At 51.6% G+C, this 25,317-nt stretch overlaps 1 protein-coding gene across 2 annotated transcripts in view; it reads right to left on the reverse strand.

Annotated features, from left to right (window-relative positions):
* The window catches only part of Dad (Daughters against dpp), a 53,984-nt gene extending 31,100 nt beyond the window's left edge, over positions 1-22,884 (reverse strand). The window contains exons 1-3 of one of the 2 annotated variants that reach the window (XM_077418040.1): positions 22,180-22,884; positions 10,470-14,078; positions 3,443-3,493 (exon numbers count right to left, since the gene is read on the reverse strand). In XM_077418040.1, coding sequence (XP_077274166.1) covers positions 3,443-3,493; positions 10,470-11,508 — 1,090 coding nt within the window. In that variant the 5' untranslated portion in view covers positions 11,509-14,078; positions 22,180-22,884. Of the gene's footprint in view, positions 1-3,442; positions 3,494-10,469; positions 14,209-22,179 lie in introns of those variants that run through there. The other variant, XM_077418041.1, reaches the window with a different exon arrangement.
* Between the last annotated feature and the right edge of the window lie 2,433 nt (positions 22,885-25,317).

Raw genomic sequence — 25,317 nt, forward strand, 5'->3', positions numbered from 1 at the left:
AGTAGGTCAACAATCGCGTAAGGATTCCTAATCCTGCCCAATAACAAGGATACACATTTCTCGACGAAAAGTATATAAAAAGAAAAAGAACTTATGCTAAGTCGTCCGTTATCATTACTTTGTTATAGGTACAATCCTCAGACGCTTACGTAATAAGATCTTAATTAAACAACAGGTACGTGTCGTTATGAGTAAAATGTCTGATATCATCATAGAAGGGAAGCGAGATCGCTCGGAGACGCTCGATGTGGAAGGAACTTGAAGGTGATAGCTCTCGAGCAGACGCTGCCGCGTTCTTTTCCACTGGGTCACCCCTTCATTTTCCTCCCACGATCGACGAGAAAGCGCGCGAGCGCGCGCGCGCGGAATCTCCCCGCAAGTTCGCCTGAATCGCTCCGTTTCGCGTTCATAATATCGCGTCGCGCAAGCAGCAACAAGTGGCGGACTTTATCCGTCGCCGCCGCGTATACGCTCCGGCACGCGGCGCGGTGGCCCAGTTTCCGCGACCGGGCATAAATTCGCGCGGGCGCCCGTCGTCGCCCGAAAGACAGATTTACGACGGAGGCAGAGCAGAGGCGAGAGTCCTCTCCTTCTTCCGAGAAGAAACTCCGCTCGAATCCGCTTCCCCAGCACCCGCGCGCGCGCGCCCGCCGGGAAAAACGTACGCTTCCTCGCCCCCCGCGCGTTTTCCACGTTCTATCACATCGGTGTGCACGCGCGCGTGAAATAGGGCTGTCGTTATTGATTCACGAGTCACTTACGATTGACAAGCGGTAACGTTAAACGCGCGAGCTTTCTAGTCTTTCGCGCTAGAACGGCGAGCGCGAGTCGGAAAGGCCGACTCGCGTGATCGCGACAACGCTGACGCTATTGACCAAAAATAAAAAGAAAAGTATTTAGAAAATCTAAATAAAAAGGAATAATATAGATTTTGCTTCGCGTTGCTTCACACGTTAGCTTCGATTGACTTTCGACCGCACCAGTTTGAGCTCAAGCGCGCCAACCTCAATCGAGACGACTTCGAAGAATTCGTATTTATAACGCGCCCTGAGGATTTAACAATACCTTCAAGAACATTGGACCTTCGGCAGGATCCTCCTTTATATAAATGCGAGGGCCGCTCGCGGTACGCACGGTGCGACACATGGTCCTCTCTCTATCGACGAAAGATATTGACCTCAGGCGATATACGCGCACAACACGCACCAAGCGCCCGGTGTGGTATTTCTCTCTCTGCTATATAAGTGTGTCTACCATATAATCTATAGACACACACCTAACGTCATCGCGAATGCGCGGTTCTCCTCTAACTGCAGGCGCTATCGTTTCGTCGTATCACGAGCTTGGCACGCATACGCGCGCGCTAACGTCGACGACAGAGATGTTTATTTGCTACTAGTTTTAATAAAAAGAAAATTATAAATGTGCTATATGTCAACGTCGATATCTCATTTTGCAATATAGGTTTGTTCGCGTCGCACGCCCCACCATATGCTCCTACTCACTCCAACGCGCTCCAAAAACTCATCCGCTCCACGCGCCTGCACCCTTTCGCCGTGATCCAAGTGTCTCTGGTGTATATTGGAGTATGCGACGCGAACAAACCTAATATAGGAGTCGCGACGGTCTTGGCGATGCCATTGTTTCAAATCATTCGCAGCATGACGACGCCCCTTGACTTTAGAGAGAATACTAATGTATGAGGGAAAACGCGATAAGTCTGTCGTATTCGCGTAATCGCGCGATCTCGCGAGTGATTTCTCGGCGAAACGAAAGGCGAATCTATCGATGACCGCGCGGTCGATTCGCGTGTTGTATATACCCGCGCGCGTTCGCGTCGATCCCGAGAGAACCAGTTTAGGTTCGGACGCGGAAGGAGAGACGAGAGAGAAACGCACGCGGGAGACGCCGCGGTAATCCGAAACCAGGTGAGGAGAGCGGTGACGCGGGAGGCAGCTGAAGAAGACGAGGCCGGCAGAAAAGTATCGTTCCAGGGTTTTTCCACGACTTACGAAGCGATTCTATCTGTCAGATTTTATCTATCAGCTCTTTGATTCTACCACGTGCGACACTTTACACAATATTCCAAGATGACTCAAAGATTTATCGAGGGCTTAGTCTCGAGAAGCAACAATGTAACTTTGATCTCTCGCATCAAAATTGTTGTAACAAAACTATTGGAAAAAAAATTAAAAAAAAAATAGATCACAGCCTTGCAATTGAAAGTATTTTGCTACTAATATCGATGTCTCGCATTTTTATCGATGCGTACAAGCGAGACCGCTCAGCCTCCACCTGGTGGACCAGTATTGGCTAGCGGATACATTGATCAACCGCTGAAATGACGATATCTTGAAATCTATCGGCACGTTGCGATCAACAAGATCGGCTTACACCACGTAGTTATGATCATAAAGAACCACGAATGTATAAGTGCATATTATTTCAATCTCTCATTTAGCTATTGTTCTACGTCTACATCATACGTATTCGTAACGACATATGTTATGGACATAAACACACGTATGTATGTAAAAAAAATATATATTGTGTGTGTGTGCACTTGTTGCAAAATTTTGCAAAACTGACCGATGGTCCTATTCGCGACGCGACGTTACTCTGCGCGCCTGGTTGAGAACCCCTCGATGTGCGTGACTAGAATGCTATCGTAAACCAACCTCTACGAACGCTGTGCGTCTGTTCTTGCTCAACTCCGTCTAATAAAATCGTCGGTTTTATTCGCGACGGAACGATCTATTTATCATTTCTGGAATCCGCATCAGTTGTGCGTAGCCGTGAAAAGTGTGAGAACCTCTGTGTCGCACGACTCTGTGGAATGCCGTGCGTGTTTGTCATCGTATAGATCCTCCCGGTAGCTTTCCGAGGCACAATCGATACTATGCGATTTTTATTGATCTTATTTATGACTCTCGAGCATGACAAACATTTATTAATAACGTACCAATTACATCCGTTCGCGATTACGTTAGAAAGTGATTTCGTTTTAAATTGAAAAGGAGCCAAATAAACGTAGCGTATCATAGATAATTGAGGAGAAATAATTAGAGGAGGGACTAAATGTTAAAGGGCAGGCATCTCAATATGTTCAGACCTCGTTGCGTATTGTTCGCGCAATCTCGAGCGATCGTAGATTAACTGGCACGGTATTCCGAAAGACGGGGGAGGGGGGGGAGGGAACGCTGCCACTCGCACTCGTCCCGGATTATCCCCAACCTTGCTTTGGGCTAGGTCGCGAGACACGACACACGCGTTAGGAAAGACGAACCTTGCTGCTTGTACGGTAAACGTTTGCAAGCAATAAACATGAGTTATCGCTCGTATGGATGCGCGAAGACAACGTACGCACGCACGCACGCACACACACACACGCGCGCGCGCTGGCAGACATTCCTGATTACGGCGTGAAAGACGAAACACTCACCTTCGGGTCTCAGTCTGTCAGCGATAAGGCAATACGGGGGTGGTGGCGACTCTGAAATAGAAAATAATAATCGTTATTTATCATCGCATGACTCGAAACAGTATACAGATAAATGGATATATGATATTATGCGTATCATAATCAATACAATTTATAGTATACATTTCCAACAGTAATGTAATTATTGAGTAATTTGTTATTTTCATGATTATACGTAAGTAATTAACGTCAATAATAGTCAAATTAATATTAAATAAAAGAACGTATCAATAAGACGTTTGTCTTTAAGTTAAGTTAAGTTTAGACGAAGTCGCTGCTTGATACATCCGCATCGATCGCGGGGGCATTGAGAAACTGACTCAAGGTTTTCGATTAAATCGAATTAATGACATCGACAACAGCAATGCGAAATATCGCGACAAACAACGGGCGCCCGATAGAGAAGTAAGTACAGGCCAAAAGTGGCAGGTTCTATTATCGACGCGCAGCGCTAGCGAAACCGGTATGCCATTTTTCGTCCTTTTACGTATCGCCCTGAAAGTAATAGAGGACAAACCGCGGCGCGAATATCTCGAACGTCAAGGTAACCCAACGCTCCCCGTGTCTAAGAGAACGAGACACCGTCTCCGTCGCTCGCGGCCGTACGTGGTGCAGCTTGAGATAATCAAATTGGATTTACTTGGGCACTAATTTTTTTTTTCCAAATAATTCTTGCAATTTAAAATAATTTCCACGTAATTTAAAAATTTTACTTATTCGTGAGAGGACACGGCATTTCAATGAGAAGAATTAGGATCTTTTTCCATTTTTAAACTCCGAAGCGTATCGTAATTCGATAAAAGAATCGAGTTTTTATCGATCGTCTGAATAAAAATTCACGAAGTATACAACAATAACAATATTACGTATATCTAATCGCCAATTGAAATCGCAGATTGCAATCGGAGATTGATATTGCATTTTGGATTGGCATGTTTAAAATAACATCCGTTTTTTTTTTAGTCCGCTTTTCAAGGAAGGTACATATTTGGGATCTAATGATAGGAGAGCGCCGAAATTCCTAGATAATAAGCGCGGCGCGGCGCCGACGTGTAATGGCCGCCTGTCGCGCCTACACGCGGATCCTCCTCGCGGCTCGTTTCTCTCTCTCTCTCTCGCTCTCTCTCTCGATCATACTCAGCTCGATCCCTCTCCAGAGTCGACCGGCCGCCGAGTCGCCGCCGAGCTTTAATAAAGCCGGCGCGGCGCGGCGCGTCACTCATCGACGCACTTCAAACTTCGGGCCAGAGTTGGCACGATTTGAATAACAAGATGGGAGTGCGATTTAAACGGCGATATTTCAGCCCCTAATTAAGGCACTTATAATAAACGCGCGGCGCTCCCGTGGCGGTTACGTAACTCGCGCCGCCGCGCCGCGCCGCGCGTCTCCTTCCAACCGAGACGCGCCTATTTCTAGGCCTGTTTATTCGATTGTCGGCCGCGAGAGATAAATTTTATTACGTTTGTTAAACCGATGCGTCCGCGTCGGGGCATCAATAAAAATGTTTTCCCGACGCTTTGTCCTCGGATAAAAAAAATTGCACGTGTCGTACGTCCATTCGCAAACACGATTCGCCGATGAATCGCGCCGAAAAAGATATTGCACAAGGTTGCCTCCTCGCGCTTTCGGGACATGAATGAATATCGCGGCGAGGGAGGGGAAAGAGCGGCGGAGAAAGTCGCGCACGTTACCCGCACGCCGGATCGCGGAGCGGCGATAAAAACCTGCGCCGCGACGATTTGCGTAACGAAGACGCACACACAGCCGCCGCCCGTCGCCGTTGCTGTCGCCGACTGGCCGATGATAATCGATTCGCCGGCGTGAATTATTAACCGGCCGCCGCGGCAATGTGTGAACGAATGGTCGCCGAACGCGAGAAAAAAAAAAGAAAAGGAAAAAACATAGAGATAAAGACGGCGAATTTGTGTCGCGACATTACGAAAACAAGGCGCCACCACGGGAGGCCATTTGCGCGCGCGATAAAACGCCGCGCCGCGGTCGCGATCCGACGCGAAATTAACGTATACGCTATCGACGATCGCGCTGACAATGGGTCGCGTCCGGTGTCCGTTTGCGAGCCAGCGAGGTTGCGCGTAAATTGAGCCGAGACGAGAAAAATAGGCGAGCGCGCCGGAGCCGGAGGCGCGCGATCGCTTGGCCGCCGTACACGCGTCATTATTGCACGTTGAATACGCGCGTTATTTCGAGCAACGCGGGCTAAATAACGCATGCGTCGCGGTACGCTAAAATAAACGTGGTCATACAAAACACGTGTAAAAGCAGTTTAAAAAAAAAAACCGTACTTCTCGCACGCGTGTTACAACGCACGTTCTTCAATGGTATCGAGCAGTCGTTCATAATGCAAATAAGGAAACTATACTTGTTCGTATTGCATTTCGTTGCATATCGTTTACCTGTGAAAGATACCATCGAATTTCACGCATCGCAGAATTGTGATTTATATATGTGGCACGGAAGAGCGATAATCTTCGCGAATGCCAACACACGTGGTGGGCCGCGCCGGACACGACGTCGATTGCGTATGGCCAGCCTTTGTTTCGAACAACGGGCCGTAAGTGCCTTCGGAATTCTCCGCGATGCGCAGCGAGGAAGAACTCGAATTTCTAGGAAACCTATTCCCGATCCGTCGAAACCACCGACACGCGCGTCCGAGAGATCGAGTATGTAATAAACATCGGCACCAGCCAAGATTCCCGACGCCTTCGCTGTCCCCAATTTCGACGACGTCTCAAAAATTTCAACGATCGAAGGTCAGCGTTGCAAAAAGCAGGCGTATTTATAATATTTGCCCTAGAAAATGTACATAATGAAAATAAAGTGACGCTATCCCTCATCGAATGTTAAAACAATTCTCGCAAAGGCCGAGTTCATTGTCATTGAATGGAAAATTAAACGTCAGAAAATTAAATATTCTATATAATTTATGTAAGAGAGAACACTAGAATAAGATCTTATTTTCCAATCCCGCGGCGCTTAACGGGAGTTAAAGATGAAGCGGTTAATTTTACTTGAAAGCAGCATCAAAAATCCATTTGTCAGGATTTTTACCCCAATACGAGCCCGAGACGAATCGGGAGAGAATCGGTCGGTGCGATTCTCCAACCGGCGCGGGCGGCGAGCGCGCAACGCGACCCGAGAGTCGAGTCGGGTCGGAGCTTCGGATACCCGTCGTTTGCCCGCTCGCTCGCCTGCCTGCCTGCCTGCCTGCCTGCTTTCGTGGAGTTCGACTCAGTTCGGTCAGCTCCTCGGCTAATGCCGGCTGGCCTCGACAATTAGCTGGCGCCAGCAATGACACGCAGCGGCGCCGGGCTGCGGTCCCCTCTCTCTTCGCGGCTGTCGCGGCCGTCGCGTCCCACCTCGTGCCCCCCTTCCTCCCGTCGACGGTTCCGCCGCGCTGCGCCGAGCCCCCTCGCCGTCGGTGCCCTTCCTAACCGCACACGCTCGATGGCGCCCCGTCCTCGGTCTGTTATCCGCTCTTGCCCCTCGCGCCTCTCTCGCATTCTCGCCCGCTAAACTCGCCTCGCTCCTTCTTCGTCGGCTCGTCCGTTCGTCCGTCGCGTCGCGTCTGCTCGCGCTCTCTCTCTCCCCGCTTCTCTCTCTCTCTCTCTCTCTCTGTCTCGCCGTCGCCGTCGCCTTGCCGGTCGACCAACCCTTCCCACTCTCGCGTCACCGTCTTTCCGCCAGCCGCGCGACTGACTCGCCCAATATACGTTTTATTTTTAGATTCATTTCCTTCTGGTCATAACTTTGATCGTGTGGCCATTGGTAAGTGCCGGGGCTCTTTCTCATTCTTTCTTGCCGTACGATACGGGCCCTACCTTACGTTCGACTCGTCTATTCTCTTCCGACGTGCGTCGCTCTTCCCCGAGTCTTTTCTTTCCGCCCTTCCACCCCTCCGGCGTTAACGCCGAGAATCCGATCTGTCTTTCCGGAGCGGGGTGGCGTCTCTGCGGAGCTGACGCGACTATTTCGTCGTTACCGACGATATACCCGCCGATTGTCGCCTCGCTTTCTCCCGCCTCTCTTTCCCCAAATGCGCCGGTTTCCTCGGGCGGTGCAAGTGCGGCGCGACCCCGGGCGCTATTATTAGCCGTGGAAACTTCAGCGTGGAATTTCGAAGGATCCGCTTATACTTTCCCTCGGCGTCGCGCGCCCCGTTAATTACGAAACACGGCCACGGCGCGATTTTATCACGTGCACCTTGGCGATCCTTTTTCCGCGGAGGTGTCGCCGGCGGATCGGTCGCGCCTATTCGATACGATTTTCCAGCGATAAACGCTCTCGATATTATCGATAAAACGTGCTCGCGGCGCGCTCGACCGTAACGAATCGACGTCGTCGCGATTAGGTCACCGGCGCCGGTGGGCACTCGCGTGAATGGTCACGTTACGAGCGTCGCACGTAAGAAAAAGCCGTATATTTTTCTCTTACTCGGCAATCCCGAGCGAAATCTTCGTCTTTAATCTTTCAAACGATTAAAGAATGTCGATATGTAGATACTTGGCCGATTTTACAAGTCGGCCGAGAAACGTCGAACGAGCGCGACATGCTCGCAGGCGGGATATTTTTAAGCACTCGCGCACTCCCGGCGCCTGTTCGATTTATCGCGATCATCGCGAGAGGAGAGGAGTTCCCATAATCAAACGCGAGCGTCCCCGCGCGACGACGTAATTAGCCGGCATTTATTTATCGGCTCAATGAACGTGGCTTTACACGTACGCGTGGAGATCTCCCGTTTGAGAAATATTAAATTGAATATACGCCCGCGCGGGGCGCGCGTTCTGATTCCCGTCTGATCGTCTCGTTAATCTCATATACGGGGGCTAAACTCTTGTGTTATAGAATATTTATTATACAAAGTTTTATATTTATAATCTGGGGCATCATGGGCGTGCCGCGCCTGATGCCCGAGTGCGAGTGCACGCGCACGGTGCGTCTAAGAAGCGCGCGAGTTAAAATTATACGAAAAAAAAAAAAAAAAACACGATTTCGTGGTATCGGACGTAACTTCCGACATTGTATAACTTCTCCCCGCTCGAGCGAGCTTCGCGATCGTCGAACTCAATCCTTCCGGCAAATAGTCCAGTATATTTTGTAAATTGTAGCAAAAGAACGCTCGAAGATATACCCTTTAAATGAATCCGTTATTTTTTTTAATATAAATTTGCACGTTTTACATATCTATTTTGTATAATGGCACGCGTTCTGATCGGGCATGTTTTCAGATAATATTTTTTCCGATCGAAAGGCGCAGCGACGTATCGAAACACCGTGTCGCCGCGGTTCGCACGATCGAATTTGCTGGCGGCGGCGGCGGTGGCAGCGACGGGTTAAACGATCGCCGGGGTTACGTAAAGGCGCGTTTTGCTGGCGCCCGCTCGTTCGCCTTCCTCTTTCTCTCTCGTTCCCTCCCGCTTTAAAGGACGCGACGATTTTTTGCGATCGAAGTCACGTCGTCGAACGACGGCGGACGTTCACGGGCCGCGAGGCCCATAAATCCGACGCTTTCTTCAAACGTGACGAATACCACGAGTACACGGAGTAAACGGTGAGTACGTGCGTCGCGCGAAGACACCGTATCTCTGAAAAAACTTCGAAGGGATATCAAAGTTAAATTTGTAAAGCGCACATATCGTTGCGTTTCGAAACGCGACTAGAGATAACGAAAAAATCATAGACAATTTGTCCTCGTTAAAACATTCTCTTTAAAATTACGCGCTCGCATTTGTGCGATATTTCCCTCGTTAAGTTTCCACGGGAACACGCGAGCGTGTAAAGTTTACCTTTTGTATCCTACAGAAAATTATTTGTTGAAATATTTGTAGGCAATAGGTAAACGCAAAATATATAAAATCCCTTTTGGGATTTCGACTACGTTCAGCTTTTAGAATGGTTTCCCTGTCGTGAATTCTAAACCGCAAGAGCGTACTCAAAAAGAAAAAAAGGTTGATCGCCTATAATCGGATTCGAACGTCTACCTGCCAACGCGTTTGAACACGTTTGAAAAAAAAGACCGAGTTTAAAGGAATATGTTTCAATATTGCGAACTTGATTATTCTTCTTTTTTTATTCAAAATTAAGATAACGCAAGCCCGTATAATTTAATCTTATTAAAGTCGATGTTAACTTTCATTATGACTATTGATAAGCGTTACTTCACGCGCAGCTAGTGTTTTCGACATTTGACATTGTAAAAAAAACGGTGGTAATCTCGCGAAATTTTTGTCCCTCGCAGAAGTAACAGGTGTTTCTCGTTCGCCCGCTCAGCTTTCGACATCTCGGATCTTCTCTCGCAATACTCGTACATTGCCTATATTTGCCTACATTTTGAATGTAAGCAGGTAGACATCGACTACCGTGCCCACCGTTAATAAATTCTGTTTTACACTGGCCCGAGCCTTTAAGCTCGTTAGCATCGAGCAAGTCTGAACGGTCCGAACGGGTGACGATTGGCGCTCGGTTTGCGGCCTAGCGTTACAACGTAGCCAGCTGTACGCTACGACGTTAAATTATTCCGTCGTTCGGACACCGGCGGCGACGGCTAGACGCGTTCGATACGCGTTAAACGGTACAACGAAAAGTCCCCGAAAATAGAACGCGTCGCTAATGCGCGCCAGTTGTTAACGTTACATTTTTGGCGACGGTACAGTTTCTCCAAATTCAATTACCAAATAATTACATTCGGCAGAACAGTTATAATTTTTACGATACGTTACTCCGTTTATCTTTATTTATCATTAGCAGAATTTTCTCTATATCAAGTTTACCTCGTGAAAAAAAAAAAACCATTTTGAACAACCGATTATTCAACGGTTATATCCAACGGTTGTGCGATGTCCAGATATATCAGCGCGAATTAGTTACGTAACTTTCAGAAATTTTGGTCGATCCGTTTGGTTTACCCGTTACCACAACAACGATAACAAAATTAGGGAAGAGAGAAAGCAAAGAGACGTTTTCGCTTACCGGGTCTGCAGAGCCGGCTCCAGTGGTAAGGGTTGCAGCATACGTATACGGGATCTTTAGCGGAATGACACATAGGTAGTCTCTTGAGCTCCGAGGAGCGCTCGAGATCCGGCCACCGCCAGATCTGGCAGCAGAGCAGGTGCGGGTCGGACGGCGCGGGCGCGCCGGCCGCCGATCCCGCTCTCACCGGCGCGACGACACCGCCGGCGCCGCCGTTTCTCGCCGACGATCTCATCGGCGACGCGGACGAGGAGTCCTCCGACGCGGAGCAGCAGCTCTCCTGGTCGTCCTCGACGGAGGACGAGCGAGGGTGCCGGGTGGAGCGGTGGTGCTGTCGATAGTGACGATAGCGGCGCTGATGAAAGTGACGGGTGTGACGACGATGCGGCCTGCTGCCGTGATACTGCTGTTGCTGCTGCTGCTGCTGCTGCTGCTGCTGCTGCTGCTGCTGCTGCTGCTCGCGCTGCCGATCGTACGGATAGTCCTCGGCCGGTCGCTGCTGACGCGGCACGAGAACGCACGAGCTCAGGTCGGCGCCGTAGCTCTCGACGGCGGTCAGCAGCATCTCCAGTTGATTCTCCTTGAGCGTCTTGAGGAGCTCCTTGCACCTCAGCAGCCGGCCGGGGTCCTGCTGCTCGTCGTCATCCTGACTCGCGTCGCCGCCGCCGCCGCAGCAGCCCTGATGCAGCCTGCTGGACGCGGCGCTGCGTCCCCCGTAACCCAACGCTCGGCCGCCGCCGTCTCCTCCTCCTCCTGCCGCCGCCGACGCCGTGCCGCTCGTTGCCGCTACTCTGCTGCTCGCTCGTCGGCCCGTCGTCGTCGTCGTCGTCGTCGTCGCCGTCGCTCGGTTGCCGTTGCTGTCGTAGCCGGTGCAGGCGGTGGCGCCGTCGCCGCTCGCGTTGCCGCTGCTCGCGCGATGAAACGTACGTGACGGTGAATCCTCTTGAGCTTCACGCTCGGTTTCATGCTCCCCACGGACCTTGACCTTGGCCAGCAGACGTCTAGCGAGCACCGTCCGTTTGCTCCAGAACATCAACATGAAACAGGATTTGCGGTACGCGCATTTGGTGGCCAGTCCTTTTCAACGTAGCCGCCGTAGGAAAAACAATGGGAGACCCCCGACGGGCGGGGCGGGGGGGGGGGAGGGCTGGATCACCACAGACACACACAGACGCACAATGCACCCACGTGCGCGCACCCGCGGTCGGTCGCGCGCGCGCGCGCCTACCGCGACCTCCCTCCGCGAGGTATCCCCGGCCCCTCTTCTTCTCCTTCTTCTTCTTCTTCTTCTTCTTCTCCTTTTTCGTCTCCCTCCTTCTTTCTTCTCCTCAACGAGCATCAAATACGCACCGTCAACGGAAAACACCTCTCGGCGCACGCGAAAAATCACAGACTCTTTCTCACACACGCGGATAAAGAACACAGTCGCGACGCTCGCGCGAAGCGTGTATATATTTATTTATGCCCGGCGCGCGCGCGCGCGCGCGTATCTCGCGAACACTTTGGATCACGGTCCCGAAATAGGGTGACGGTCCAACGCGCGCGGCACGGCGGAGCTCCGTTTCACGACTCCTCTCCTCTCCCTCTCGGGCGCGTTTCTCTCCCGCGTGATATTTCCGACTTCCAACGGAGCGCGGACGACGGCGAGGAAACGGTCAACGGTTCTCCACCTTCTCCTCCGGATAAGTTTTTTGGCCGCGCAAACGTGCTCGGGTCCGACAGCGCTACCGGCTCTGACCTTGAACTCTCATTTACTTCCTCTCTCTCGTCCTTTTCCTCCGCCGGTTTTCGTCGAAACGCCACGTGTCCCCACGCTTATCGTCGACGGGCACCTCGCGCACCTCGCGGGCCAATCTGCTCGACGACCGGGTGCACCGTCGGCATCGCGGACGCCCAGTCGGCGTCGTCGCCCGACGACGTATGAAGACGACGCGACGCGCCACGCGGCGCGCGCGATTCGAACGCGCGCCCGCACCCCCGTCACCGTCGAGGTTACCGCCGACGGACGAGCGCGCGCTGCTACCGATAGACTCGCCGTACGCTTCTTATCCGTCGCGCACATGTACGGGGGCAGGGGAGGGGGGGCACCGGGCGAGAGGAAAGACGAGACTTGGCCGGCGCGGAGAGGGAAAGGGGGAGACGAATCGGTCGGCGCACGCACGACACCCGGCCTTTGCTTTCCTCGGCCGTCGCGGTATCGAGGGCGACGCGGTGCTTTAACCTCGCGACCCGGCGGCACACCGACGCGCGCGTTGGCGCGCGTACGTATGCGTGAGTACTCGTGCGCGGCGTGCGCGCTTGTATACCTCGGCCGGCGACGTCGCGTCGCGAAAATCCGCTTCAGGAGGAGCCCGGCGCGGCTCTCGCGTGCCGCTGTCGGCGCGACGACGCGGCCGTCGCGCGGCGGGAGGAGTTCGTTCTCGATGATACTCGCGGCAGAGAGGCGCGATCCGGCGCTCCCGGTGCCGTCGCCAGTGCCGGCACCGCCACCACCGCCACGTCCACCACCAGGCCGGCGGCACCACCGCGTAGCGACTCGCGACCGTCGCTCCGTCGATCACTCCCCGTCATCCGTGCTCGCGTATCACCGAGTGACATTTTCCGCTCGCATCGTCCGTCCTTCTCTCCCTTCTTCTTCTTCTATCTTCTTCGGGCGCTACGGCTCTCCACGCTCGCCGCTGCTGCTGCTGCTGCTGCTTCGACTCTTTCACCGTTCTGACGCGACACCCATCGCCGCCGCTCTCCCAACGTCGCTTCCACTACCCGTCGGCTTCCTTCCTTTTCGCGAGAGAGCTCGCAACTCGCAACTCGCAACTCGCTCCAGACGTCCGTTCCCGTTCGTCCGTCCGACCGACCGACCGCGAGGACGCGCACTGTCACATTCTTGAAATCGCTGGCCCCCGCGGAACAGAGCGACAAGCGACACACTCGCGGGTCGCAGGGGCGGTTAGAGGTGCGAGAGAGCGGACGATGGGAAGAGAGGGAGAGGCTCCCGCCGACCGTGGAGGAGGGGGGGAGTGACGGAGACCGGCGCACACCCGACGCGGGGCGACGAGAGATCCGAACGTGCGACTCGACGGAGGGCGAGAGAGGTCGTACGTACACGGCGCCGCTGAGAGAACGGGCACGGCGCTTCCCCGATGATCAGCGATATCGGTGTCTCGTTACCGACCCGAAGTTCGCCGCTTCCTTTTACGCGCGAACTTGTTTCGAACGCGCGTTCGTTCCTCCTCTTCCCTCGCTTTCTTCCTGCCTTCCGCTCGCGCGACGAAACACCGACGTCGCAGTCGACGAACTGTTGCACACGACCGGGACGGACCGACCGCGGCGCACACTGTTCTCGCTCCGGCTCCGGACTTGCTCCGAATCGGCTAAGCTCGGCAACGCGACTGGCGACGCACGAGGTGCTCTCCGTGCTCCGTCACGAGCGCGCGCCGCGCGCACCGCCAACCGGCCGTCGTCGTCGTCCCCCTCCCCTTCGTTCCGCTCCGATCCTCCCTCTTCCTCCTTCCTCGCGAGTCGCCCCGCTTCGGGCTCAGGCCGGCCGTTCCCGGTCCCCGGTCCCGTCCCGACGGCGCGCCGATACACCGACACCGCAGCAGCAGCGTGCTAAACACACAAGAGCGAAAGAGAGACCGTCAAACATGGCCGGCGCGTACGGCGCGGCGGTAGCGCCACGGTCGCCGACTAGCGGCGACGAGAGAGGACTCCGGCCGAGGCCCCCCGCTCCCGCTTGCTTCGAGTTCGAAGCGCGTAGATCGCGCGCGAGATCTCGAACCGAGTTCTCTTTCTCACCGCTCGAATTCGACGTCGGAACTTTTGCCGCTTTTACGGCGTTATGCAAATGTATGAATTAGCTCGCGAGCCACGTCTGAATTCGAATTCGAAATATCGAGTACAAAAGTACGCTAAATAATTTTTATGTCTTTATTTATTTACGTGCTTTCGCATAAATAAAATGTCCCTGTCTCGCGGTAACTGGATTGTGTTCCGCGTTCGTGTATTCAGAGATGCATTTTGACATTTTTAATTTAACAGTCGAATTCTCTTTGTGCAACAGTGAGAATTCAGACGATCGTGTATGGAACGGGAAATTTACGGAGCGCGCGACGCCCTGTTGAATATCAACCCTCTAAATCAAGGTGGGATTTTTCAGAATATATTTAATTTAAGAAGTAAAAAATAACATAAAACTTTTTCCTCTGTTTATTTAAATAATGAAAAAAAAACAGAATTTTATTTACTTCGATTAATTGCGGTAAAACAAAAAACTGTAAAATGGACAATAGACAAACCCGTAGGTCGCATCCATCTCTTAAAGGATGAAATTTGAACCAATAACTTTTAAATAAATTTTGTTATTTTTAATTGTCATTCGTGTTGAAATTTATTATTTAAATTCCATTGGTTTAACTAAATTAACATTGTTTTAGTTAAATTAACGACGTATTGAGGAGGAGCGGTGGCGACCTACAGAAATGGTTAAAACGACTGAAATTCACGCGTCGACGGATTTAAGAGGGCAGGGACTCGGGGACATCGGGCCGACGAGTCGGCAAGTCGGAAGGCAGACCGACGCCGGCGTCTCCTCAGCGCGCCGCGCGGTCCGCGCTCCACCTCCGGGGTCAACATTCCAGGACGAATTTCAGTCACGATATCGCGGCCGCGAAGGAGATACCCGACCGTTGTCCCACTCGTCGGCGAACACAAAGAGAGCCCGCTACGTCGTACGACGAAGGAGACGACGGAGTGACGCCGCGCCGCGCCGCGCCGCGCGCCGTGGCGCGACGCGACGCGACGTGCCCGGCCGGCTACGAATTTTTGGAGAACCTAACCCGCGTCATTGCGTCACTCATCGTTTCTCGGACTACCGTGACGCAAAAGTATCTCTCGTATGTAATGTAACGCATGAAAAGTAATCGCGGAAACGAAGATATTCGCTTGCACGCTACGGAAGTTTTCTTTCCGAGAAGAATAAAAATGACGCGGTTACTTATCTTTCAAAGATCGTCACGTACTTGCTTACCGAATCTCGAAGATCGCACCGGCGACTACGCTCATTAATATAGATGCCTGATCTGCGACACAAATTTATTATTTATTTAAATAGTAATGTATTTAATTTTTTTAATTTGGAACAATGAATTAAAAATTAAAATATTTAATTTATTATGCGTAGTTAAATATAATAGTATTATTATGTATCGTTTTATCACCTGCGTATGCATTTATATTTAAATAATTACTTTTCGCTACCGGAAACTTAACTTTCGGACGGAGCTGACGACTATCCATGGAGCTTGGAAAATTTTCGACTCCAGATCGACATCAAGTGGGAAGATGGCATCGCTTTTTTCACCGTCATACGTGTCGTTGTCTAATCTCTACTCGACCGCCTAATAACGCGTGCATATAAAAATTTTGCAATTTTTTTGTATGTTACTCGAAAGAGAAATGTCGCGACGCATTTAATTGGAGTTGCCGTGTCGGCCAACGAGGCCGAGTAGTCAATCGAAATGCTAAAAAAGCGATCGCGAATGGCATACCGTCGCACATCGCGCGGAACCGAAAGGATCGTCGCTCATAAATTTTCCAATTTTAGAAACTCGTTTCGCGCGATCCCCGCGAACGTAATTTTGTAATAGGCCGCGTAGCTTCGCCGCGGCAACGGCTTTATAGTTACGGGAGCCTGTAATTTCCATTTTTTTTTTTCTACGATCGAAACGCCCCCGTCGTAACGCAGCATAACAAGCGTCGGGCCCCGCTTTTTCGAAGTGTCGTTATGCCTCTTCCGATATTCGGGCGTTCGTGTTTCGGTGCCGCCGCCGCCGTCGCCGTCGCCCGGTAGCGACGTTTTAGAAAAATGAGATTGCGTCAAGCTTGTATTGAAATTGGAATTCCTGAGCGAACGTAAAAGATCTCCCGTCAAACGTATATGCGACCGACGAAAAGTCGAAATTTATAATTTGTCGCTGAAGTCACGATTTTTACGTGGTAAAAATTAAAATAACGAAACGCCTTGCGTTCCGACTCGATATCTCGTTCACGATCGGCCATTAAAAAAAAAAAAAACAACGTTAGATATTCGTGTTGCATAATTCGCACTTCGCACGATATCTCGCGAGTCGCGGAAACTTTTCAACTGGAAACTACGATCCGATGAGTTTCCGAAGGATTGCCGTGACAATGTAAATACAAAAGATTTTTTAAAATACATAAGCAAATAGTAATAACGGAATATTTAGATGCGGGGTTGATCGATTAAAAGCTAAAGGATATGTATATGTATACGTATACGCACATACATATATACATATATTCCTTTTGGTTTTAATCGACTGCGACGGAACGAATCACGGCGAGCGCGCGGTGACAGCAATCACATTCGCCAGACTCCGACGCGAACCTGTCGCTGCGCTAACCCTCTCCTCTCTTTCGCAACGAGTCGCGACGTGGGTCTAGACGCGTTATTTTACCCGTCGGAGCCCGCTCCGAAATGATATAGAATTTAGGAAGTTATTTAGTTATGTACGTCTGGCGTCCTGCGTTGGCTAGTAATCAGACGCCTGGCCTCCGCGCGCGCGAACGCAGTCCCTCTCTCCTTCTCCTTCTCTCTCATTCCGTCTTCCTTCTCTTTTCGCCTTTACCTCTTCCTTCGCCCACGTCTCTCGCACTCTCGTTCCTCGCCCGGAGAGAGAATTCCCCTCGCCCCTCCCTTCCGCACGGCTGGTAAAGCTCTTTTAGTAAACTCTTCAGGGCCGTCTGCGTTTCTCGGTGCCTGGATGTCTCGGCCCAATTAAATGTCGATCAAGGCGGCCCCTAGCCCAAGGTATACGGACGTTAAGAACAAAAAGATCGCGTTTAGCTTGAACGCTAAGAAAGAAATGGAAAACGAGAGAGAGAGAGAGAAGAAGAAGGATAGACTGGAGAGTTTCCATGTATCCGCAACGAGAGACGCACGAATTATATTCCAACCCGAGAATACAAGGCGTCTCTTCAGCGATCCTATGTTTACTCTGGCAAATAGATTTTGCGGGAATAAGTAAGAAAAACAAATGAAGGCCTTCTTCGAACAGATGTCGTAATTTTGAATAATCGTCATCCTGCGCGCACTTCAATATATCTCTATAACGTAAAAGTGGATCTTTAATTAATCGTAACATCGAGATTTGCGAGCAAAAGATGAGATGCACGACTTTCCAGAAGTACGATTTGTTTATTATTCCTTTCGAATAATAATGTGCGACGTGATTAAAATATAGAGGCTATGTTCGTCGCTGTTAATACAATTATTATTCGACGAATAGAGGATCGTACCGCGAGCCGCCCGCCGTAAAGATCGAGCCGCGGCGAACGTGCGACGCGAAGCAACCTAGGGCTCGCGCGCGATCGTACTTTTATTTCGTTCTATTTCCAAACGCGAAAATTACTTGCATGCTCGCCACCACTCCGCGGGGCGCGGCGCCATTCTTGACGTATCGCACCGATGGCACCGACGGATAGATGACCGTTGTGCTACGCGCCGGACGAAACGTTAATGCGATATGTCTCGTCGGCATTGAAATACTTTCCGAAATAAATTGTAAAAATTCCTAAATATATATTTTACGAATATTAAACAGTTTTATCAAATGACGTATCACCGTCGCATTTTTTAATCATAATTTAAAAAAATTTATTTTAGTCGTCGAATGTTCTCACCGAGTATTATTAACGTAAAGTTCGCGCGCAAGGAACGTTCCTTAAATGTACGTCGGCGAGCACGAGTCGCGTGGAGGACGTCGGCCCATAAGCGCACCGGCGCCCGTTAAAACAATGCATCGCGATAGGAATGTCCGGCTCGCGTAAATAGAACGAGACAAGAACCGTCCTCTCCCCGTAAGGTTGCCGAGTCACCTTACGTTTCGACGAACGTCCTCGCGCGCTCGCGACGCTCGTGTGCCGATGTGCTCCTCGTTACGCGAGCCGCGTCGAAGGGGGATTATTAATGAACGCCCCGGTAAACTGCCCTCCGCCAATTATCGCTGGTAAACGACGTGCTTTTCCACTTCGCACCGGGATTAACACGCGCGCGCGCGCGCTCGTTATCCGTCCGAGCGCGGACTAGGCACTTGAAATTCTGCGTATCGCGCCGATTAATCGCGCGACACGCATTAATTGCGAACTCGCGAGAAATAACGAGATGCGCGCGCGAGATGGGATAAACATTTGCGACGAGTGGCCGCGGCGTCTGAACTCTGAAGCCCGACTCTCCCGGGCTGCCTGTGACGAATGGTTAATTTGAATTTTCACGACGTCGCGACTAATAGAAAGATCGCGTGGAAAAAAGCGCGGAAAAACGCGCGCGCGGAGTGAATTCTCTTAGAGACTTTCCGAGAATATACTCGGCGCCGGCTCGCGCCGAGACAGAGGAATATGATTGACGACGCGCTGACGTTGTCACGCCGCGCACAAACGAGGGTGCGGCCTTTCTCTCTCTCTCGCGCGCGCGGAAAGCATTTTTAGTCGCGAAACATTTTTGTGCCTCGACGATTACGAATGCAAGCGAAATGGCAAGCGCGAGGTGAGATGCAGAAATCTCACTTTATTTAATTCCTTCGAATGCTATTGGAGAATTATGCGATTCATATATACGCGATCGCGCACAGATGCTTGCGCGCAGCTCGTGGTTTTCAGAGTCTTCGAGAGTAAATCGCGAGTGACAATCTCCGTTATCTCTCATCGCTTTCCGTCGTGTTGCGCGCCTCCTCGCGGTCAGGATATGGCGCGCGACGTTTTACGTTAATTTTACTTGACCGAAAGCGCGACGGATTTTTTTGGCCCGGCGTCCTGTACTCGGGTGTCTAGGCTCTACTCCGTAGAGGCGCCGATGTCAACGCTCCAAATTCCGCGGGAGAGCGATCGTCGTCGTTCTTCGAAGCGGACCCGACTCACGATTCCGCTATAATTCATCTTCCGCGAAGCGCGAAGACGTTTCGAGCTATTCTTGGGGCCGGCGTGGAATCTTTTTCAGTAAGCCCTCCCCCCTCCCCCCGCCGATGGACCGAGGCGACGTGTTGGAACGCATGTCGGGAATGACCGATCATTCGAGGCTTCTGGCTGTTTATCATTTTGTGCGTTGTGCTCGCACGCACATATCTGCGTAGAATCGCGAGAATGGAACATCACGGGAAACACGAGTCTTTATAGCTAATAGCTAATATTATTTTACGCTGCCGCCGATAAACGTTTAAACGGACACGGTTCTTATAAAAATATATTACGTAAAGAAAACATATGCGTGTGGCGCCGACTCACCACGCTTGTCTATATACGAGCGGTAATCAGGGTTATCCGCGTAATGCTTCTCATTTGCGTTGCATTTGCAAGTGAGAAACAAAAAAGGGAGAATGAATGCCCATTGTAATTGACGGCAGATTTACAAAGGATAAAAACCACTCGACCGCGGCGCCCCATTGTTCACGCTCGCCGCTAACAGCGTTTTGTGCACCTGTCAGTCAGGCAGCACATGGGCTCTCCCTCTCTCTCTCTCTCTCTCTCTTTTTCTCTTTTTGCCGATTATGGAAATTCGGCTGGCATTAACGATGTCTGTTTGCAAAATGGAAAAACCCGGTCTCGGTCTGGGCACCCGCGGGCGACGAGCGGCGCGACGCATTGCACGCTCGACGGACTCGGGTGCGTAATCGTCTGCATCGCTGGCGCCGTGTTCCTACTTAACTCCTCGCGGATTTAAATATATTCGATCAACTGGTCGCGCATACGATTAACGATTGTTCCATAAAAACGAGGGACACAGGCGTGTACACACGGGCGTGGAAGCCCACTGGTACCGGCTCGCCTCCGTTCCGTGTCGCCGAGATATTTCTGCCCGGTGGTTGCCACGAGGAAATACGCCGAATACGCGCCGATCAAGCGCGGCGGCGATAAAACGTATAAACTCGAATTAATCCGAGTCTCGCGGGAACGAAGGAAAGCGGAAATGTGAGGTGAAAATGCGCCCAACGATTTTCACAGCTATTCCAAAAACGCGTCGAAACGCGTGTTATAATTATAGCGAGCGATAAATAATGCCTCGAGTTCTTAATATGGCTATCGGAAACACACGTTTCTTATATATCGACGTTGCCTCGCGTAAGCACGCAACAACCTCTCCATAACCGGACGGATACACGGTGCCCGATCGTGCACCTCGTCTACCCCCTTTTTTCGTGCCGGACGCTGCCCCCCACCGGAAGCCTCCGCTTTGGCGCGACGCAAAAACCGCCGGCCGCCTGACGGAACACCTGCGTCGACGTTGCGTCGGGCGCGAGACCGTGGCCGACGTCGACGGCCCTGCCAGCGAGAGCGACGGGCGCGAGGCCGCGAGGGTGAAGGAGGAGAGGTACGACGGGAACAGGTGCGGCCTGTAACTTCCTGGATGATATCGGCCGGTCCGGACGCGCGTGCGACCGGCGCTTAACGCTGACGCTTACGTTAGCGCTGGCGCCACTCGGATCCGCGCCGCGCCGTAGGCGCCTGTCCGTCCCGGCTGCTTCCCTCCGTTCCCCGCTTCCGCTCCTCGCCTCGCGCGGTGCTCTACCCAGCGCCGCGCGTCAGCATCCGTATACCTCTTTGGCCCGCTATAACCCGCACACGAGTGAACTCGTCTCCGCCCGCGTTCGCTCGCCGTCGTCGCGCTCTCGGCCGAGGCCTATCGCGCGGAACCGCCGCGCCGGCGAAAACGACGCCTACCTTTGAAAGAAGAAAGAAGGCGCCGCGTTCAGGCGCGCGCATACGAAATTATACCGCGGCGAATCTAATCTTCTAGCCGTTGCCTCGATCGGCGATTTTCACGCAGACGATGCACCGCGCATCGTTAAACGAATGTAAAACGATCCACGCGAGCAAGATAATGAAGAATTACAATTTTCGAAAATGGAAGAGAAAGAAAGACGGAGAGTCGCTCGAACCGCTTGAACTTGGAAAAATTATAGATTCGTCGGACAATTTACTCGAGATGAAACGCGCGTCGCGCGTCGGCCGGCGGCAGATCGCTCGCGGGGGCCGCTTGCGTGCGCGACGCGCGCGTTTAAATTTGCACGCGCCGAGTCTAAATACAGCGGTCATCGTAGCGTATAGATAACAGGGAGAAAATTGATTCTTCCGAGGCGGCGATATTTACAAATCGCGTTGCGGCATTGCTATATTTACACCTGCCCCTCATGGCTCGCCAATTAACGGAAAGTATGCAGGTAACGATTACGTCGCTCTGCCTTCGAGACGCGTTCCGCAATCGCGGTCTGACGCAATCGCGCGCGCGCGCGATACCAAACGGATTTGAAATCCGACATTGTTGAGGCGGCGCTAATTTATTCGGCGACTCTTGCGTTGCGTAAGTAAGGAAGAGTGATGCGGTGTTCCCCCGGCATAATTATCACCTCCCAAATGCGGCGAATAGTTATCTCTCTAGCGCGCGAGCCAAATTCCTCGGTTACATCTATTCTTCTCCGATCAGAGTCTTAATTGTAATCTATACGTTCGTTCATATCGGTTCCTTTTTTTTTTACCGTATCACGTGTATGTAACGCGTTCTTGGATCTTAGGGTAGGAAAATAAATAAATTCTCTTGTCTATCGGTCCCCCCTCTCAACCTATCTTCGCTCCAGAAAATTTGTCTTCCGGTTTGCGCTCGGGACATTTTCGTAATATCCGCTCGCACGTTGTCTCTTACCTGTTACAGACTTTCCGCTATTGGCTGAGATACTGCGCACGTGCCACGCCGGGGCGTACAAAACGCCACCGATTACGGGATCTCCGACGGAGAATCCCCGCGTAAAACACAAATTTTATACGTGTTCTTTATCCCGTCGCTTCAACGAGACACATCAGTATCTGAAACACCTATGTTTCCCGCATTGAATTGGAAATCGCGCGAAAGCATTACGAGTCGCACAGAAAAAAAGAGCATATAATTCATTAGTACGGTTAACGTCAGTTAGTATAGTTAATGAGGAACAAGTAATTTTTTTTCGTAACTCTCATTTTCGACAGATTAATTTATTCTATGCATATTCGATTATTTTCCGACGAGATCCATAAATTGTCGCAATCTCCATGGTCGATACTAAAAATGCAAAGCTTCGTATCTGTCTACGAATAAATCTGAATGAAGAGAAAAAAGATGCTAAACGTCCTGCTACGTGGTTTCGAATTTAAGTTTCGAGTAGCTATAAGCTCGTAATGATCTACAAATCGCGGGGTGAGTGATAAAACCTTGCTTTTGGATTTAACGCGCGTGGATCCTAAATGGTCTCCTGCGTATCTCGTACGACAGGCCCAGACAGACGACGAGGAAGACGATGGCGGAATCGCGCGATCAGCAAACAACGCGCCAACACCCGACTCGACTCTCCGATCGTCGAGCGTCGACTGGTCGCGGTGCCGGCCGGCCGCCGCGCGATATGTAGCAGGTATGTACACGCCAGTGCGCGACAACCGACAATAACCGGAGCCAGGCCGCCGCGCCGCGCCGGTCTCGCTCTGCTCTCGCCACCCCTGCCTGCGGGGCCCCTGTCCCTGTCGTCGTTCACTCGCCTAAGGGTGGCCGGCGCGGAGCGTGGCTGGCGCGACGCGGCGCGAATCCGCGGCGACACGGCGAGCGGAGAGGCGGCGCGCCAGCAACGTGGCGACGCGGTTCCTGACGCCATTCGGCGGATGTGTACGCGCCCCCTTCTCTCCCCCCGTCATCCGTTTCGTCGCACCGACGTGCACGCGTACGAACGTGGCGACGACGAAGACGATGTTAACCGTCGCCTTTCGTGCGCGCGACGCCCGATGACAGTCGTGGCGTCGGACACGAGCGGGGGTAGTTTTTGGCGCGCATGCATGGCCAACGAGAACGTTGGAGGCCGCGCCGGGGTACGCACCAGGGTGCTTGACCGAGTCGAGCCAAACGACCGACAACGATTGTCGTATATACGTTTCGGGCGACTCTTCTTGCCGCCGCGATAGATAAACAATGCCATTTGCAGCGGCGACGGCGACGGTGACGACGAAGACGCGGTGTCGCGTCCTCTCGCCGCTGCTCGATATTCGCGCGCCGAACAGTCGGAAGGGTATCGTGATCTAGCATCGCGATCAGCCAGAAACTTGCAGACTTGAATATGCTACACTCTCACGCGCGGTCTGCGATCAATTATGTAATAATTACACGAATAAAAAGAATATTCTTGATTTGAAAATATATCTTTAGTTTCAACGCGTGGAAATCTTGAAATGAGATTATATTGCGTTAAACGTTAAACGAGGAAAACTTCTTGAATAAAGTCCAACCAAGAAGAAAAGTTGAAAGAAAAAGTTAAAATTTTTATAAGAATTAGATCATATAGATAGATTATATAGATTGTTACGTATATATACGAGATACGAGTATATAAGTTTTGATTTGACACTTCTTTTTTTTGTGTATACGCATGGCGCATTAAAAAATCATGGCTCCTCCGAAAAATACACGAGACATATCGGCCCTTCGTTACCTCGTTTTTATTAATCTAATCAAGCTTTACTCTCCGTATCACTCCAGCATTTCAGAATTGAAACGACACGGTTGTTTTATCGTCTCAATATTTTTACTGTCACGGTGCGTGGCGCCGCTTCTTTCCCTCCTCTCGCCTCGACGTCTGCGACGTCGCGATACGATCCGATTCCAACGACGCGACGTTTAGGGTTGACTCCCGATTCGAAACCGAGGTAATTTACGACGCGCGAATTAAACGGGCGCCCGTGTCGCGCGAGCGCGATTTCCTGCGCGTTAATGGCGGGAAGCGAGTAAACACCGGGTACCATTCTCATTTTCGTCGCGTTGCTTACTCGCGCGAAGCGCCGAGCTCTATTTCCGTCGAGTAGGTATACGCACTCAAACCTCTTCTCTCTCTTCGCGCTGCTTCGCGCGAATCGCAAGGAAGGAATGCGGATAACGAACAGCACACGTTTCTCTCTTGTCGGAAATAACAATATAATAATAATTTTTAACATTCCTAAGAGATCGAGAATAGGGTTTTTCGCAAATTAAACCTCTCGACATAACTAAATAATATTTACATTATTCTCTTCTAATAAAAAGTATACTTTATTTTGTATTAAAGGTTTTTTTTACGAAATTGTCATTTTCTAGGGTTAAAAGCTACGATCGACTTTAATCCCGTTCTGTGTGCGCCGTGACCGGCAATTTCCGATCGTACGAGCGTTCGGAAACCGCGTCGGCGGGGCGCCCCGGCACCGCCGCTAACGACGGCCGCCTTTCCGCTCGGGACGCCGGTGTTCGGGACAACAAGTTAGAAAAACGGAATGACGCCGTAGTGATGTGTCAGGATATCAATTCTTTCTATTCGTAATGACACGGGCGCAGCCAGTCGGTCGGACGTCCGTTCCAGAGGGGAGGGGGACGGAGCGCGACGGTGATGATCCGGTCCGTCCGGCACCGGCTCCGTTCTCCGTCCCGTTGTTTATCAAGCTCCCCTTCGCATAACAAGCATCAAAACACTTGGCGCCCCACGCTGGAGCCGTCGTAGTCCTTCCCCTGTCCCGCCGCCCCTGCGGGTGCCAGCCGCTTCTACTATACTTTCCGCGGATGTTGTCGGGGGGCTAGGCGCTCTGGCATGGGTTAAAACGGCGGGTACAACCCCTCGCGAGCGGGAAGGGACGTCTCTCTTTCTATCTACACGAGGCGCCGTCTATACCGACCTCGGGAAAAAAAATGAGTTATCGCGCTGTATGTGGGAGCGCGGTGGCGATTGCGATCACCGGGGGATTTCCCCTGCTTTCCGCGCTGTAAACTGCCGCGCGATCAACGAGAAATTATAGGGTTGCC

This window comes from Temnothorax americanus, unplaced genomic scaffold (genome assembly GCF_048541705.1).
Source record: "Temnothorax americanus isolate GAGA-0224 unplaced genomic scaffold, ASM4854170v1 Scaffold5, whole genome shotgun sequence".
NCBI lineage: Eukaryota > Metazoa > Arthropoda > Insecta > Hymenoptera > Formicidae > Temnothorax > Temnothorax americanus.